An 18,983-nucleotide genomic window follows, 5' to 3' on the forward strand; every position below is an offset into this window, starting at 1 on the left:
AGTGCCAGGTGAATGAATGAATGAATGAATGAATGTTTATTGTGGTGATCACAGACACGCAGACCCACAGTTGCCACACAGGACACTGGCCAACAACTGCAGACGGTGACAACACCCACATCTCCCCAGCTGAACCGTCGCCCCCATCGCAGCCAGGCGAACGTGCAGAGGCCCCCGCCCTCCGAGGCAAGGCCCTCGGCGACACGCTCGGGAAACCCGGGCCGGGGCCCCGGCTGCTCGCGGCGCCCCCTGCTGGCCGGGCCCGCGGCCTCCTCCTGCGCACGCGCAGCTGGCCCCGCCCACCCACCATCCACCCCCCATCCACCCCCACCCCCACCCCCACCCCCCATCCACCCCCACCCCCACCCCCCCTCGCCCTGGGAAGCCCCAGGCCCGGTCCCTGAGCCTTCACGGCCATCTTCGTCCTCCCTCTGGCCTGATCCCCTGGCAGACGTATTTTAGGCATCACTGAACCACCGCCGTCCCTCCCCGGCTCCCTCAGTAAGTCTCTGGGTGAGCTAGGAAGGCCAAATGTTGGAGCACGAAGGGACCTCGTAATCACTGCGATGACGATGGTGGCAGCTGCGGCTGAGTGGCACCTGGAACTCGCAGGCCCGGCCCCGCAGCAATCGCCCACCGCCCGGGAAGCGCGGCCCCTCCTCCACAGGTGGGCGGCCGCAGCCGGAGGCCTGGAGGGACCTTCCCAAGGTCACGGGTCGTGCAGCCAGAATCTTTTCAAAACCAGGTGTTTTCCATGTGCCTGGATGGGGCTAGTCCTGCCTCAGTATCAATGGGCCTCGAGTTGGACACGGACCCCCTGGGGCTCCAGAAACCCCCTCGGCCACAGAGAACCCAGAGAGGGGGAGAGCGTGTCCGGACATCGGCCGAGGCCAGCACTTCGCCTTCGGGAAAACTGCAGGGCGCGGGGCGGACAGGGAGACGAATGTTATATGCACGAGCGCGTTGGCCACAGCTCTGTGATGGGCCCCTTCCTGGTACGCAGACGACACTTCCCCAAGGCCGCAGCGCAGAACCAGGACCCTGACTCCCTGCGCAGTGCTCCTTGCTCCCCACCAGGGTCTTCCTCGGAAAAGGGACCACCGGGAGGGGGAGCGGCGGGGAGGAGACACACACGCACTACAGTACCCCAGGCGGAGTCCAGAGGTTCTGCCCCGGGTGCCCCCACCCCAGCCCCGAAGCCACCAGCCCTAGAGAGGGGACCCTCCAGCACACACCTCCAGGGGACCGGCTTACCCGATAGGACTGGGAAACGGTGAGCGGCGCCGAGGGTGCGGAAACCCGGTCTGCGCTGCCATCGTGTGGCCATTGCGGGAAGTGCGCCTGCCCTGCCGCTCGGCCTCGGGGCTGAAATTCTAAGGAACTCGCGGTTGAGCGAACCCGTCCCTAAGCTGGGGCTACAAGGGATATTTTAGAAAGGGACAAGCCAAGACCCTGAAGGAGCTTATCGTCCTGCAGGGTGGCCTTCAAATGACATGATCCAAAACTCTATTCAGCTCCAGATACCCCCAGAGTAGAAAGTCCTGCAAAAAGTTCCCAAAGACGGAGACGGCGTGCCCTGGAGGCGCGTGAGGACCGCGGCAGGCGCAGGTGATGTCAGGCTGGGCCTTCCAGGGCCGGTGGGTCTGGGGCGAGCGGAGATGAAGACAGGCACTGCGGGTGGAGGGACCAGCCGGAGCAAAATACAGGGGCAGGAAAGCATGGATTCTAGAACAAGTAGAGGGAAAATTCATTTGGGAGCAGCATGGGCAAGTCCTTGCGTGCCAGTGTGGAAGTTTTACTAAACCCTTAGGACAGGGGGCCAGCAAAGGTCTTTGAGCAAAGGAGTAGCCTGCCCAGAGGTCTCTCCAGGAAAAGGACATGGTAGCTGGGGGGGGGGGGGGGGGGAGTGAAGAGGGCACATGGGAGAAGCTTCAGGGCAATGAGAAGGTGTCGGGGGAAGAGAACGGTGGGAGGCACGTGCGGTGCCGGTGGGGGTCCCACTGGCAGGGCCAGGGACGTCAGCGCCAAGCAGACTGGGGTTTGAGTTCCTGGCAGGACATGCCAGTGAAGACGTCCTTCAGGCAACTAGAAAGAATAAATACATTAATCAAAGTGGAAGTAATAGTAATTGCTCGCATGTATACAGACTTCATAGTAAATGAAGCACTTGAATTCATCCACGCATTTGATGCATATTTATAGAGCCCTTACTACGTGCCATGCCCTGTGCTAAATGGTTTGGGGTGCAGGGGAGGGGAAGACCCCCTACCCTCATGTGGGCTCTGTGGCCATTTTAACCATTTTTAAGTGTACAACTCAGTGGCATTAAGTATATTCGTGTGTGCTACCATCACCGCTGCTACCATCACCACTGCTACCATCATCACCATCCACCTCCAGGAGTTTTTCATCATCCCAAAATTAACTCCATGCCCATTAAACAGTACGGGATGGCACTCCGCATTCCTGCCTCCTGCAGCCCCTGTATCCACCCACTATTTTACTTTCTGTCTCTATAAATTTGACTATTCGATGTACCACCTAAAGTGGAATCATAACAATATTTTTCCTTTTGTATCTGGCTTATTTCATGTTGCATAATGTTTTTGAGGTTTAGCCACATTGTAGCATATGTCAGAATTTCCTTCATGTTTAAGGCTGAATAATACTCCATTGTATGTATGTACTACATTCCCTTTCCTTTCGTCTGTTGATGGACGTTTGGGTTGTTTCCACCTGTTGGCTATTGTGAATAATGCTGCAGTGAACATTGGTGTCCTATACAAGCATCTGTTCAAGTCTCTGCTTTCTTTGGGGTATACACCCAGAAGTGGAATTGCTGGATCATATAGTAATTCGGGGCTTTTTTTTTTTTTTTTTTTGAGACAGTGTCTTGCTGTGTCACCCAGAATAGAGTGCAGTGGCATGATCATTGCTCATTGCAGCCTCAAACTCCTGGGCTCAAGGGATCCTCCTGCCTCAGCCTCCTGAGTAGCTGGGGCTAGAGGTGCACGACACCATGCCCAGCTAATTTTTCTTATTTTTGGTAGAGATAGGGTTTTGCTATATTGCTCAGGCTGGTCTTGAACTCCTGAACTCAAGTGATGCTCCTGCCTTGGCCTCCCAAAGTGCTAGGATTACAAGTGTGAGCCACCGCACCTGGCCTGTGTTTAACTTTTTGAGAAACACTATACTGTTTTCCAACTCTGTGTGTTTTTAATCCCCACTGTTGCACAGAAGGGACTGAGAATCAGGCAGGGGAAGGGACTTACCCATGTAGCAAAGCTCCTGCAGGCAAAGTCTTGCCCCAGAGATTTTTCTGCTGTGACCCTGACACCCACTCTGGAGAGAGACCTGGAAACAGAAACGCATGAGAACTGAATTGAACTGAGCTGTAATTCATATTCATAGAGCTGGTGGGGAACGAGTTTGCTGCAGAAGAAAGGAATGACAGACCCAAGGGAGCCAGAAGCAGAAGTTTGGGACCACGTAGAGGTCCAGAGGAAGAACAGGCACCAGCAAAGAAGGCAACGAGAGAGCGGCCCACTGATACAGCCATGGCCAGGCCATGGCTTCAGGCAGCTCTGTGTGCCCATCACAGCTTACTAGGAGCTGTGTGTCCTTCAGCTGGTTACTTAACCTTTCTGAACCTTGGTCTCCCTAGCTATAAAATGGTGATAATAAAAGTACCTGCCTCCTTGAGTTGATGTGATGACTAAACATGATGAACTAGTATGTGTGAAATCCTTAGCAGAGATCTGAGGGTGACAGAAGCCAAGGGAGAGAAGAGTTTGAGAAGACACAGGGAGAGAGGTGTAAAGATCTCTCATGGGCTGCTGGAGGGAAAGTGACCCAATTTGTCTCAGATCAGTGTGGCAAACACCTTAAACATCTTTATCTGTTCTCCTGGAAACCCACTTAGAGAAATTTATCCTGAGAAATGCTGAAGGACTTGCATGGTGAATTATCCACAAGGATGTTGGTCCCAGGGCTGTTGATGAGAATAGAGAATTGGAAACAATTTAGATGCCCAACAAAAGCAGGCTGGTTACATTATTTGTGTTACATCCAGACATGGGAAAATTATGTAGCCAGGAAAAAAACTTGTTGTAAAATTATTAATGTGTTTATCAGCACAGAAAGAGGCTCAAGATGCATGCTTGTCACTCTTGTATTCATGGAAAATTGAAAACATGCACCAAACTAGGAAAAACAATATAATAAACCACCATGTACCCATTACCCAAAGTCAACAATTATCAAATCATGATCAATCTTATACTCCTCCCCCTCCTCCCACATATTATTTTCAAACAAATGCCACGTATCAGATCATTTTATCCATAAATATTTCAGTATGTAGCTGACAGATCAGAACTCTTTTTCTTTAATACAACCACATGCAAATAGCACACCTAAAATAATAATAAGTCCTTAATATAATCAAATATCTGGTCAGTGTTTAAATTTCTAACTCTCATAAATGATAGTTTTGTTTTTACTCAGAATCCAAATAAAGTCCATACAAACCACCTAGTTCTAGGTACCTTGAGTCTTTCGATCTAGAGGTACCTCCTCCTCCACCTCTTTTCTTTCCCCCTTGCAATTTATTTGTTGAAGAAACAAGTCAGATCATTTGTCCTTTAGAGCTTGTACAGTCTGGAGTTTGCTGGTTGCATTCCCATGGTGTATTTTCCTATGTGCCCCCGTCCTCTGTATTGCCTGTCAATTGCTAGTTAGATCTAAAGGTTTGATCAGTGTCAGGACTTCCTCCTCCCTCTTCTCACCAGGGACAATTCATACCCGGTGCTGGAGGGATACAGTTGTTTCTCTTTTTGTGACTTTTGCAACCTTTGACAATTAATGCTCAGCTCCCTCCATTCATTAGGGGTTGCAAAATGTTGATACTCTAATCATACTGTTCCTTCTTCATTTATTCCCTGTGTTAAAATAATTAATTGGAACACCTGTGATCCTAGCACTTTGGGAGGTGGAGGCAGGAGGACTCCTTGAGGTAGGAGTTCAAGGCCAGGCTGAGCAAGAGCGAGATTCTCATCTCTACAAAAAATAGAAAACTTAGCTGGACATAGTGGCACACGCCTGTAGTCCCAGCTACTCGGGAGGCTGAGGCAGGAGGATCGCTTGAGCCCAGGAGTCTGAGGTTGCTGTGAGCTAGGCTGACGCCACGGCACTCACTCTAGCCAGGGCAAAAGAGCGAGACTCTGTCTCAAAAAAAATATATATATATATATAATGATGCCAAAAGAACCAAAAGAATCGAGTTCTCTCTCCGCGGCCACTGACAAAGACTCTCTCCTTGACCTAATTCTGGTCGGGCTCCTCGGTCCTCTTTCTGACTAAGGCCCACCCTGGGGCTCCACCTCAGCCCACTTACTCCAGTTTTAGCAAGAATTCTGTTGAGTCAGCTGAGTGAACATTTCCCCCATCTTATCACCCTGGCTTGCCTTCAGCAAGAATTGTGTCAGGTCCGTTTAGCAAAGAATTACCCTCCCTCTTAGTCATTTTCCATCCACCCCCCACCCTGCTCCTTGGCCGTAAGTCCCCACTTTTCCTTCCCATGCTCAGAGTAGAGCCTGATCTCTAATCTCTGTCCCCTGTTACAAAACCTCACTATAGCAGCTCCCAGGTGAACAAAGTCTACCTTCCCACCTTTAACAAGTGCCATGAATAATGTCTTCTGTGACACCACGCTGCGCTGGGCAGGGAATTCGGTGTCTTCCCCATTCAGCGGCCGTTGGCCAGGCATGAACAACCTTCCAAGTAAAGAGCACAGGCTCTGGGCTTGAATTCCAGCCCTGCAACTTACTAGCTGTGATCTTGCAAAAATAATTCCACCTGTCTGTAATTCAGTATCCTTCTCTGTAAAAGAGAGTAATAATTCCCACTTTGTGGGGAGGAACAGTCAGGAGACAATAAATATGAGTGTGCCACACGGTGCCTGGCGTTGGTAAGCAGACAGTATCTATGAAGAGCCATGGATGCCTATAAACTAATCAAAGTGACTCAGGGCCCCTGAGAGCAGCCTGTGCTTCTAATCCAGGCTACCCTTGAAGTAGAACTCAAACCTCACTTGTCCCCTGAAAGCACCAGTGAGAGATTGATGTTTTGCCAAATATTCCACAGAAGCAGCGCAGATGGAGCAGATATAACACCACACACAAGGTTTCCCTCCTCATAGCCCTGGAGATCTCCATTTCCTCCCAGTCCCTGTCTGTCTGTCCCCACCGACTGGGGTTCACGTTCAGGGCTTCAGCCTCACCCTCCCCTCCTGTCTCCCCACCCCCCCCCCACCCCCATCTCCATCCTCTGCTGGGCATCTGAGCTCCATCCAGCCTCCCGCATCTGCCCGCTAAGGCCCCTCCCGGCACCTGGAGCCACTTTCTTTGAAAGGGCTATGAATGAGGTCAGTGAGTTTTTTCCTGATACACACAGGAAAGGAAACTGAGACTCAGAGAGATTGTTCAAGTCGCCTGAGGACAACTAGTAGGACAGCATCTCAGCAGGTCCCTTGTCTCCAACCCCCATGCAGGGCCCCTGTAGGCTCCTGTGGGGACTGACGTCATCCCCCTGGGCCTGGGCTGATAAGCAGGAGGCTCTCTGAGCCCGCAAGCATCCGGGAAGGAAGGGGGGAGCACACAGCGGTGCACACGCTCACTCACACAAACCCCAGGGCCTGGTCTGTCCCTGCACTGGTCACTCTGTCACAACTGAACTCTGTCCATCTCCCCCCAGGCCCCGAGCACCTCAGGGGCAGGGTGCACCCATCATAGCACCAGGCAGTGGGACGTCAGCCACTGTTTGTTTAAACAAAGGAATTAAGGATAAACTTTTTTCAATCCTCTGCTGTGTGTTGCAATAGCTGCCCTGTGCACAACAGCACCAGCCCCCCAGCTCATTCCCAAACGTGTGTGACACACACCCCAGCTCTGGCAGAGAATTGGGGTGCACTTGGAATTCTGGGCTCCATCAGGAAAATAGCTAACCCCCTTAGGAGCACAGAATCACACCCCAGGGTGGCCGGCAGCCCAGCAGGATGAAGGCCACCACTGCCACCAGCCGGATCTCCTCATCGCACAGGGGCTGAGGACAGTGTGTCAGGATCCCGTGGGACTGAGCGTGAAACTCTCACCACGGCACCTAACACACAGCAGGTGCTCAACAAGTGTTAGTTTGGCAAAATAAAAAACATATGGAAAGGCACGCCTTGCAAAAATAAAAGGAAAATACCCAATCCTACAATTTCCCCAGTAACAGCTAAAGATCAGTCCTATGAGTTCTCTCACTAACAGGCACCCTGCAAGAGCTCTGTTTGGCACAACTTCTGAAAAGAGCTGAATGGACAGAACAGAGATGTAAATCTCTCTTTGGAAATTTTTTTTTTTTTTTTTTTTTGAGAATCTCCTTTTACAGAGTTACTGAGTAAACAGCAGGAGAACAAGCTCAGGCCTCAATCATATCTCAGGGCAGAGTCACATCTCCTGTGATAATCTCCAAGGAAAGGCATGGAAACCAGCTCTTGGACTTTGACATCCTGCTGCCGCTTTTGTTATGAACTGACAGCCATCACCATGCCGCCCCCTCTCACGTATTGTCCAGAATTCCTCCCAGGAGGAGTCCTAGCTAAAGGCAGAGGGGACGGTTGCTGAGCTGTCGGGCAAAGCATGAGATGGGTGCGTGCCTGGGCGGCAGCGTTTGTCCCCCAGCAGGCGGGAGGGTCAGCGTGGGCTGGGCAAGTGAAAAAGGGGGAGAACTTCACGACGGGACCCAGTTTTGGTGGCTGAATACTTAATAAGCTACTGAGAGTAAATGTCTCTCCACAACCCTGGCCTGGCTTCAGTAACATATGACCATCACTGAGCTGTCTTCTAAACTGGCAGCAGGAAGCAATGAGGAATATGCGAACTCACAGCAGAGTTAAATCTCCTGAACTCAGGAGCCTGGAGGAGGGAGCAGGAGCGGAGGAAATGAGGCTGGGGGTGTGGAGAGCCAGAGGAGAAGGCCGGGCTGGGGGAGCACAGCCACACCTATGGCTATGGGTCTGCCTCTCGCTGTGCCGTGGGACTCTCTCTTCGGTCTAGCGTCCACTGAGCAGCGCCGACTGAGAGAAATATAATGCACGCCACATACGCAACTTTAAATTTCCTAGTAGCCACATTTTTTAAAGCTAAAAGAAAAACAGGTGGGGCACAGTGGCTCACGCCTATAATCCTAGCACTCTGGGAGGCTGAGACGGGAGGATGGCTTGAGCTCAGGAATTCAAGACCAGCCTGAGCAAGAGTGATACCCCCGTCTCTACTAAAAATAGAAAAATTAGCCGGGCGTGGTGGCTTGTGCCTGTAGTCCCAGCTACTCGGGAAGCTGAGGCAGGAGGATCACCTGAGCCCAGGAGTTTGAGGTTGCTGTGAGCAATGATGATGCCACCGCACTCTAGCCCAAGCGACAGAGTAAGACCCTGTCTCAAAAAAAAATCCCCACAAGTGATAGCCAGGTGTGGTGACTGACGCCTATAGTCCCAGGAGGCTGAGGCAGCAGGATCGCTTGAGCCCAGGAGTTCAAGGCCAGCCTGGTCAACATAAGTGAGACCTTGTCTCTTTTAAAAAGACAAAAGAAGAAACGAACAAATGAACGAAAGAAAGAAAAAAAGAAAGGGAAAGGAAGGAAATAATGAACAGGAAGGAAGGAAAGAAGAAATAGAGGGGGGAGGGAGGGAGGGAGGAAAAGAAAGAACAAAAGAAAGAAAGACACAAGGAAAGAAAGAAACAGGTGAAGTTAATTTTAATAATCTATTTTATTTGACCCAATATATCCAAAATATTATTGCTTCAATGAGTAATCTACATAAAAAGTACTGCAACATTTTACAATTTTTTTTGTTGCGCTCAGTCTCCAGAACGCTGCGTATTTGCACTTGCAGCGCAACCCCATTCAAACCAGCCCCACCTCCAGGGCTCAGTGGCCAACGGCTGCCTCAGCCCTTAGGACTTGGATTTCATTTGGGGAAGATGGGTGGGTGCAGGGGAGAGTAGAGGCTGCCCAGAGAGGCCCAGTCACCTCCAGGTGACACAGGCTTGGGGCCAGAACTGCTCAGTGGGGACAGTTGAGTGCTGGGGGGTGAAGTGCAGAGATGTGGCTGAAAAGGGACCAGCAGTGGTGTTCCGACTGGTATGGGCTGTCACTATGTAATGTCAACCCTCTCTGGGTTTGCTCCCTGCTCCCACAGTCAGCAGGAGAGGGTTCTTCACAACAAAGGGAAGGACGGACATGATGGGTCTCGCTGCAAATGTGCCGCTGGACAAACACAGAGCTCTCCCTAGAGATAGCCCTTATGTGAGCTGCAATAGCTTTAAAAAAAAATCATAAAATAAAACAAAAGGAGGACTAGAGGAGCTGTGGTCTCAGTCCAAGGTAGATCGCTCTACCTAGACACACCTGTGACCCTCTCCTGGGACAGGAGCCAGGTCTGAACTGATAAAATGTGTCCCGTACTCTTCCCTCCATCTGAAATGTCCACCGCCCCCAGCTAGGGGACTCCTCCTCCAATGCCTGGTCAGAATGCAGGACCCCTCTGTGCACCTGTGCCTGGCACCTCCCTTCCACCTGGGCTCCTGGGTCACTGGAGCAGTGTTTGAGCCCTTGCTGGGCTGCGAGCTCCTGAGGCCAGAAGCAGGGCCTGGCCCTTCTCCGCCTCCTCTCCCTGTGGCCCTGCCCAGGAAAGAGGAACCAAGGGCTCCAGCCTTTATCTCCCTTCCTAGATGAGGCTGCCACCACCCCGCCACATCCCATCTTTAGGGGCTCCTGCAGGACTCCTGAAAGAGGAGGGAGGAGAGGAGGGGAAGGGTGGGGAAACAGACGCTCTGCCAGCAAAGATGCAAAGAGGAACTGAGCTGAGTTCCCGCCATGGGTGGGCAGAAGTGAGCCCCTGGCAAGGGGAGGGGAATGAGAACGAGAAGCAAGCAAGTCCCCCCCCATGGGGGACAGGGGAAACTGTCACTGACACACAGACATGACAGGCACTAGCCACAGGGGTACAGCTCCATGAACTTTCACCACCTGGATCAAGAGGGAGATCATTTCCAGCAGCCCAGAAGTTTCCCTTGTGTCCCTTCCCAGTGTCTCCCCTGGGCAGGTTTGAAGAGGTGATGTATTGTCGGCAGAACCCCAGCTGAAGCCGGGCTGGCACATCTCACAGCAACCCCACGCAGATGGTGCAGATCTGGGTCAAGCTGCAGCAGGCCTAGGTCTCTCTCCTTTTCCAAGTGGTAAGAAGAGCAAGAAGGGCAGCCTTTGCTCACTGGGAATATCTATGTGCGGGGCGGGAGGCGGACTATTCCAGTCATTTGCATATGTGGGCGGTAGATCTCGAATAAGGAATGCAAGAAATACAGCATTAATTGTACTTTCTTTAAATCAAGTGGAATCCTTGCCAATTGACATCCCGCCAGGCTGCTCAGAAATCTAATCTTGGATGTGACAGGAGCGCCAACCCTCCCCAGGATCCTCCCAGTCACGAGGTTTTTCTGGAGCGCGGAGCTATGGGGAGGCCCCTCGGGCCAGATCATCCACCTGCCCTGGTTACCATGGAGATGCCTATTTTCCCAGAGGATGCAACCCCTTCCTGGCGGGAGATTCTGCTGCTTCCACGTCACGTTTTGGGCCCCGGGGGAATGTTATCGAGGCCGAGGGTCCCAGGGCGTCCCACTCGGCTGTGCCCTTGGCACATCCCAAGGAGATCGCCATGGAGAGGTGCCCACCTCTGTCCCATCCCCATTCTGAGGGGATCACTCCTGTCCCCTGCTGCTCTCAGAGGCTCTCTCACCCCCTTCCCCTCTCAGAAAGTGGCATAATCTAGTGATTTCATAACCTTACATTTTTATCCTGCTGCACATGTTCTCTTTAAATCCCCTCAACAGCCTAAGAGAGGGGTATTATTGTCCCTGCTGTACAGAGGAGAAAATGAAGGCTGGGTGGGGCTGAGTCACCTAGGCAGGAAGAGGTAGAGGTGACACTCAGATTCGGACACTCCAAAGCCTGTGATTTGTACCCTGCCCTTGGCTGCCGGGGTGATGGCACCTCAGAACCAGGAGCACAGTGAGGAAGAAGCCAGTGTTACCCGCAGGCATACATGTCACTTTCAGACAGATTAATCCTGGCTCCATGAATGCTCCACAAGCTCCCAGGGCTGGGACAACCTTCCACACTGGAAGGCAGACTCCAATAAACACTTTCTGGAAATGCTCCCGACCAGGGAGCACAGAGCTTTAGGCGTTATACCTGGGAAGAAATCACCCAGTTCTCCTTTCATGGGGGATAAAACTGAAGCCCTGAGAGGTGAACCAGGCCACCTAGGAATCTGATGACAACTTGAGAACTGGGTGTCCTGCTTCCCTAGCCACCCACAACAGACCTGCCCTCTCACCTACATCCCACACGGGGCAAAGTGTATGTGTGTGTGTGTGTGGCAATAACTGTTTACAATACACTGAGATCAGGTCTGGCACCGGACACAGCGGCTCCAGCTGGCCAGGGCTCTGCCAGGAGCTGGGCAGTGTGGCTTACCCACAGCCCCCCCCCCCCCACCCTGCACCAGGAGGCCACAGTTCCCTTTGGAGCCCAGAGGCAGACCTCTGAGATTTTTCTCAACCCTCTGCCCCAAGACTGTCTAAGAGCGTGGCAGAGGTTACAGCCTGGAGCCAGAGGTTGGCCATTCCTAGTAACTGAGCACCTACAATGGATGTCCACGCGTTCATTCACCTGCCTCGCCTACAGAGTAGAGGAGGCAGGCATGCACCCTGCTCTTTGAGCTTACAGCCTAGCAGGGGAGACAAATAAGAGGCAGGGTCAGAGTCAACGGCATGCAACCTGTGCAAGTCACACTGCACTTAGAAGGTGCTTGGTTTAATGCTCTGCTGTCACTGTCTTGAACTTCTTAGCCGTTTTTGAAGAACCTCATAAATTATGTAGCCTGTTCAAAGAACAGGTAAGCAAAAGGCAGTGTATGATAAGTGCCAAAATGGGAAACGGGGACCCAGAGAGAGATCCCCAGCGCAGTCTTCCCAGAAGAATGAACAAGCCCAGTTGAGCACTGAAGGATGAGTGAGAGATGCCAAACGAAGAGGAGGGAAGAATGTGTTTGAAACAAAGGGAGGAGCATGTACAAACGCCCTGAGATGAGAAAGTCTGGGGTGCTTCATAGACCTGCTATGGCACAGACTGTCAGGAGGGTAAGATGCCACAAGGCTGAAAAGGGAACTAGGACAAGCAACAGCCAAGATAATTCTGAAGAACAAAGTGGAGGGACTCATCCTACTGGACATCAAGACTTTTTATAGAGCTCTTAAAATAAGAGAGTGCGACTCAGGGATAAACACACCAGTGGAACAGAACAGAGACTCCAGAAATAAACCCACACATATATAAAAACACCATTATGGCAGAGGAGACATGACAACTATGTACAGAAAAGATGTATTATTCAATAAGTGGTGCAGGGACAACTGGCAATCCATCTAGGGGAAAAAATCAGACCTCTGTCTTACACAACACACAAAAATAAATTACAGGTGGCTTAAAGACCTAAATATGAAAAGCAAAGCTTTAAAACTTTTGAAGGAAAATACAGAATATCTTAGACTGGGCACAGTTGCTCACACCTGTAATCCTGGCACTCTGGGAGGCCGAGGCGGGCGGATCACTTGAGGTCAGGAGTTCGAGACCAGCCTGAGCAAGAGCAACACTCTGTCTCTATTAAAAATAGAAAAAATTAGCGGGCCGTGGTGGCGTGTGCCTGTAGTCCCAGCTACTTGGGAGGCTGAGGCGGGAGGACTGCTTGAGCCCAGGAGTCTGAGGTTGCACTGAACTAGGATGATGCCACTGCACTCTAGCCCAGGCAACAGAGCAAGACTCTATCTCAAAAAAAGAAAAAAAGGAGGAAAGAAAATACAGACTATCTTGATAAACTCAGGGCAGAAAAAGCATTTTTTTTTTTTTTGAGACACAGTCTCGCTCTGTTGCCTGGGCTAGAGTGCCGTGCCATCAGCCTCACTCACAGCAACCTCAAACTTCTGGGCTCAAGCAATCCTCCTGCCTCAACCTCCCAAGTAGCTGGGACTACAGGCACATGCCACCATGCCCTGCTAATTTTTTCTATTTTTAATAGGGATGGGGTCTCACTCTTGCTCAGGCTGGTCTCAAACTCCTGACCTCAAGTGATGCCTGCCACCTCAGCCTCCCAGAGTGCTAGGATTAGAGGCATGAGCCACCTTGCCTGACCAGGATTTCTTTAACGACACAGAAAAAATTGTTTCCTAAAAGGAATGGTTAAGGCCGGGCGCGGTGGCTCACACCTGTAATCCTAGCACTCTGGGAGGCTGAGGCGGGTGGATTGTTTGAGCTCAGGAGTTCGAGACCAGCCCAAGCAAGAGTGAGACCCTGTCTCTACTAAAAATGGAAAGAAATAATATGGACAGCTAAAAATAATATATAGAAAAAAAAATTAGCCGGGCATGGTGGTACATGCCTGTAGTCTTGGGAGGCTGAGGCAGTTGGATCGCCTGAGCTCAGGAGTTTGAGGTTGCTGCGAGCTAGGCTGATGCCATGGCACTCTAGCCCGGCCAACAGAGCGAGACTCTGTCTCAAAAAAAATAAATAAATAAAAGGAAAGGTTAAGTTGTCCACCTTGAGATTTTAAAATTTCATCTAACAAAATATTGGCTGTGCACTGGGAAAGACAGCTCTGACTCATACACACGGTCTCCCCAAACCCCGTCCAGCAGAACCATGTCTGTGAATTCCCAGGTTGGCAGGATGGGTCCTCAGCTTCCCAAACTAGGAAGACCATGAGACAGGGATGACCATGACTTCAAGGCATGGTTCCCCTTTCCTGATGTCAAGGAAGACAAATTATTCATCAACAGATTATTTAGTAAATATAGTATCAAAACAATCAGGTACCCCTAGCTTTTCCTCCCTTAGGGCTTTTCCTTCTGGTGGGCTCTGCCCTGCCCCACAGTGGACTCTTTCCCGCCCCCTAAGTGTCATCTAGGATGTTATCTCCTCAGAGGCCTTCCTTGACCACCCCATCTGAAGAAGGAGCCTGGCCCTGTCACTGCCACATCACCCTGTTTATCTCATTCTCCAGACTTATCACAATCTGCCATTATCTTATTATTCGTGTATTTGCTCTCTCTCCCACTAGCCTTCAACTCCAGGAGGGCAGTGACCCTGACTGTTGGAGGCATAAACCAGCAGTCCATGGGGCACACACTTTTTTGTTGTTTGTTTGGCTTGCACAGTGTTTTTCCAAAAATTCAATTTATTGACAATATTTAAAAATCAAGAGATTCTATATAAACACATGGATTTCCAGGCTCTCTTGAAAAAGAAGATCTAGCACAATGCACTGGATGTGAGTAACCAAGGCAACCTCTAGTTCTCACCAAGCCCCCACCTCACCCTATTCCAGCACATTTGGCTGTCTGTGCTCGTTGATCTCACCTGCCTAGCCTTGGAGGCTTTTGAGTCTTAAGCCCTTGGTCTCTTGTCACAACTCTATTTACTTCTGCAACTGAGAGTGTTGCAATAAGCACACTGAGATAGAGAAACATTAACTGTCGTGAAGGAAATAATTCATCTAAGCTCTGGGAAGGCTCTACTCCACACAGCTTGTGCGACACAAGGGACACTCTCTGGTGCCTGAATTCTTCTCAGGCCTCCAGAACCAGTTACTGTCCCTTGAACTCATGCTAATGAGATGGGGACATTCCTTCCTTAGATGGATTAATTTACTCCAAATGATAATTTTAGATTAGATCAACCCATTTTCAGAATAGATTAAATTATAATCTAAGTGATGGGGTTATGGTTCTGATTATATTATTGTATGTTGATTGATCAGAGTGCTGCCCTAAATCCTGTGACTGAGTGGGTAGACGGGTGGATAGGTAGGTGAGTATGACATAGCAGGGATTTGTCGTGTTTGGGAGGCTAAGCCTCTAAATCCAACCTACCCCATGAAAAACCCCTTTCCGAGCAGGTAGGGTTGCAACAGGGTCAAGAAGGGGAGAATGTGCCAAAAGGCATAGTGCGCAGGCGCGTTCGAAACCGTTCCCAGTTTTCTCGGCAGCCCGGACACCTTCCACCCGCACTGCGCAGGCGCCGAGACGGACCAAGCTTTCCCTCCCCCTCCCATCTCTCCCCGAGTCAAGAGGACGCACTCTCGCAGCAAGAGTTCTTGCGCAAGCGCAGTCCTGTGTCCCCGCCCCCGAACCAATTGAAAGAGGTGGTGCCTGGGCTCTTGGGGCACGACGCCGTGGGTGGGGCCGGGACGTGAGGGCAGCGCGCTGGCGTCACAGGGGCGGCTATATAAGTGAATACAGGCACCGCCCCTCCGCCCCAGTCACTGAGCCGCCACCGAGGACTCAGCAACCTCCCCCTTGAGCCCCCTCGCTTCCCGACGCTCCGTCCCCCCCGCCCGCCTTCTCCCGCCGCCGCCGCCGCCTTCCGCAGGCCGTTTCCACCGAGGAAAAGGAATCGTATCGTATGTCCGCTATCCAGAACCTCCACTCTTTCGGTAAGCCACGGGAAAGGTCGCGGGCCCGGGTAGGGCAGCGGGGCGCTCCGGGCCGGGAGACAGGGCCCAGAGAGCTGCCGAGCGCTTCGGGCCTTCGTAAGTTCAGGCGGAGGAGAAGTGTCCAGGTTGGCGGGGTCGCGGGCCGGAGGCCTCGGCCCTGAGGTCGGATTTTGAGCGCGACCGGAAGGAGCGGGCGGGAGGTCAGCCTTAGGGCGGGCCCGGTGTCTCGGGTGGCGCATTTACTAATGGCTCCCGGGCCTCCTTGGGCCACACCCGCCCCCTCCCGCCACCCCTGCGTCACGTCCGTTACGTCACTCGCCGTTGTCACGGAGCTGGAGGGAAAGGCGGCGCCAGCCATAAGTGGCAAACGCTCGCGCCAATGGGGGTAGGAGGCTTGGCCCCGCCTCGGGAGCTCGGGTTCCGGCGGGTTGCATCAGCCGGGTGGGGCGCCGCCTGCCAGACCGGGCTCCGCCGACACGTGATCAGCTTCCGAGGGAGGGCGGGAGGCCTAGGTTTCTCCGTGCCTGGGGAACCCGGCCGTCCCGGACTGACCTGTTAGGGGAGAACCAACAAAGGGCGCATCCGATCTGACCCAAGCCCTGGCGATTTCAGCACTGGTTTCTGTACGCGCAAAAGCTCCAGTGGGGGGAACAGGGGAAGGGAGGGTACTGTCATCCGACTCGTGACAGCTCTTAACGAGCTTAACCTTTCTTCCCAGACCCCTTTGCTGATGCAAGTAAGGGTGATGACCTGCTTCCTGCTGGCACTGAGGATTATATCCATATAAGAATTCAACAGAGAAACGGCAGGAAGACCCTTACTACTGTCCAAGGGATCGCTGATGATTACGATAAAAAGAAATTAGTGAAGGCGTTTAAGAAGGTAAGTCTTAGATGAGATTGTAGGGAAGTTGCATTTAGTTTCTCCACAAGGGGGTGCTAACTATGTTATATTGCTTACCAAAAAGGATGATTAGGTGCCTTGGTGCTGTTGCTCGGCCTCATTTGTTTTTGCTTGTTTCCTGCTTGCAGAAATTTGCCTGCAATGGTACTGTAATTGAGCATCCAGAATATGGAGAAGTAATTCAGCTACAGGGTGACCAACGCAAGAACATATGCCAGTTCCTTGTAGAGGTGAGTTCAGTCACTTAATTCCATTTGTGCCTCTTTGCTGGTGGATATCAGATCTTGCCTAGTGTATTCAATTTCTGCTGGGGACATAGAAGTTTGATTTGTAAGACTAAGGAAAACAACGGTTGAGTTTTGAAGTACGTTTCTACAAACAGAAGGGACCTGCCTGCCTTAAGTTTAATGCTTATGTGGATCTGCCTTACAGATGCAAATTTACATAGCGCACAGACATGCTAAAATAAGCCAGATCCTGGGTGGTTCCTGTATTTGTAAGGACATGGATTTTTTTTTTTCCCTCGAGTGAATTCCTAAGAACTAGAATTTTGTTACATCATTGGTTCTTGTTATAATTAAAAAGATTTCTGATACCTGATCTCCATCCTCACACACCCTAATTCAGAATCTTGGAAGGCACAGTAAGTTTCAATAGGATTGAGCCAGTGTGTGCTCTAAGGTGTACACATTTTCTCTTGGCCAGTGTAGTAGCAGGAAGACAGGATTGTTGCTCTCAGAAATGGGAACTTTGATGACTCTTCTGTATCGTGTTTCAATTTTGTCCTTTTCTCTTTGCAGATTGGACTGGCTAAGGACGATCAGCTGAAGGTTCATGGGTTTTAAGTGCTTGTGGCTCACCGAAGCTTAAGTGAGGATTTCCTTGCAATGAGTAGAATTTCCCCTCTGTCCCTTGTCACAAGTTTAAAAACCTCACAGCTTGTACAATGTAACCATTTGGGGTCTGCTTTTAACTTGGACTAGTGTAACTCCTTCATGCAATAAACTGAAAAGAGCCATGCTGTCTAGTCTTGAAGTCCCTCATTTACACAGAGGTCAAGCAGGAGGCGCCTGGCAGTGTCAAGCCTGAAACAAAGCAATAACATGGTGTTTCAGCCAAGCCCACAGCCCTAAGATCACAGACAGCTATGTCTGGCCAGAAGCTCCTCGCCTCTCCCTCTGCAGAGTTCCTGCCCTAAGAGAATGTCACCACCTGGACAACCCTCCGTGAATCTGAGGGGATGGGGTAAGGCAGCAACAGCAGCTGTGCCACTAGAGGGAGCCTTTAGTAGTAACAGAAAGATCCCCTGGTATCTCCAGGTGGGCAGAGTCTAGAGAGGCTGACTTCCCTCTGGTGGGGTGATAGGACATCTGGCTTTCCACCAAGGTCTTTTTGACCAGACATATCCGAGCTAAGGGATGTCCAAACATCAGAATGTGAGGTCAACCTTCTATCAGAGTTAAACTTTTGACAAGGGAACAAATCTCAAACGGATGTATCAGTTATGTAGCTAGCTGTAGAGCTTGCAACTTAACTAGCAACAGCTGCCCAATGCCATGTGAAGTAACAAACTGGTTTTTGGTTTTTTTTCCTTTCAGTTTTAATGTTATGTGTAATGTATTTAAACCCTTATTTAAATAAAACTTGTTTTCAGAAACACCTGACTTGCAGATTGTACTTTATATATATAGTCAATCCTGTGTATATGAAGGAATTCCAGAAATGGGCAGTGGAGGGTATGTCTACATCCACAGCTTCTCAGCCAGGGCCTGAACTTTTGGGCCAAGAAAACCTTTATGACCGTGACCCTCCCAAGTCAACTGTTTTGCAAGCATTTAGCCAGAGTCATGCTGTCCCATTAATCAGAGTCAGAGTCCTGGAAGAAGTGCTGCATGGCTGAGATACTTGGCCAGCATCCCAATCCCAGGGAATGTAGTGGTCACTGGATTTTCACTCTTAGTAGTTGTGGAGGAGGAACTTGCCTCGAGATGACAGCAGGTTGGTTGATAATCCTCTGAGCACCCTCAGTGATGGTTTGGCTTAAGGACAGTGGAGAAAAGACCTGTCAGAAAAGGACAGTCATGGTATAGGGCTTAATCTAAGATCCACAAATTCCTAGAGCTGGTATACAAAAGGGTAGTTTCCTAGGCAATGGGGTTGTAGTATTGAAAGTTGTAGTGACTATAAAGTATTTGAGGAACTGGTATTAAATGTTGGGAAGCCATCCCTGACAGAGGACAATGGATAACTGTTTCAGAGACAAGAATGGTTACTGTGTTATGGTTGCCTGTGGCATTCAGCAGAGCAACAGGCTGTACCATATAGCTTGGATGTGTGAGTAGGTTATATCTAGGTTTGTCTGAGTATACTCAATATTGCACAACAACATCGCCTAGTGACCGCATTTCTCAGAATGTACCCCATCGTGAAGCAACACAAAATTACTAAATTTACTACCAGTCGGGCAGGTGAGTCGGGATGGAGGCCAGGT

At 50.8% G+C, this 18,983-nt stretch overlaps 1 protein-coding gene across 1 annotated transcript; it reads left to right on the forward strand.

The window, feature by feature from the left end:
• Positions 1-15,313: 15,313 nt before the first annotated feature.
• EIF1 (eukaryotic translation initiation factor 1) lies at positions 15,314-18,149 on the forward strand. Its single transcript, XM_045526517.1, has 4 exons — positions 15,314-15,589; positions 16,308-16,471; positions 16,621-16,722; positions 17,293-18,149. The coding sequence occupies exons 1-4, from the start codon at positions 15,559-15,561 to the stop codon at positions 17,335-17,337; spliced, it is 342 nt and encodes a 113-aa protein (XP_045382473.1). The 5' UTR covers positions 15,314-15,558; the 3' UTR covers positions 17,338-18,149.
• The last annotated feature ends 834 nt before the right edge of the window (positions 18,150-18,983 follow it).

The sequence above is a fragment of the Lemur catta genome, chromosome 15, assembly GCF_020740605.2.
Source record: "Lemur catta isolate mLemCat1 chromosome 15, mLemCat1.pri, whole genome shotgun sequence".
Lineage (NCBI taxonomy): Eukaryota > Metazoa > Chordata > Mammalia > Primates > Lemuridae > Lemur > Lemur catta.

Excerpts from the sequence above, each read along its gene's own strand:
- EIF1 (XM_045526517.1), top strand. The coding sequence starts at position 15,559 with ATGTCCGCTATCCAGAACCTCCACTCTTTCG. Across the intron at positions 15,590-16,307 it reads CCAGAACCTCCACTCTTTCG|ACCCCTTTGCTGATGCAAGT; the intron begins GTAAGCCACGGG and ends CTTTCTTCCCAG. Across the intron at positions 16,472-16,620 it reads TAGTGAAGGCGTTTAAGAAG|AAATTTGCCTGCAATGGTAC; the intron begins GTAAGTCTTAGA and ends TCCTGCTTGCAG.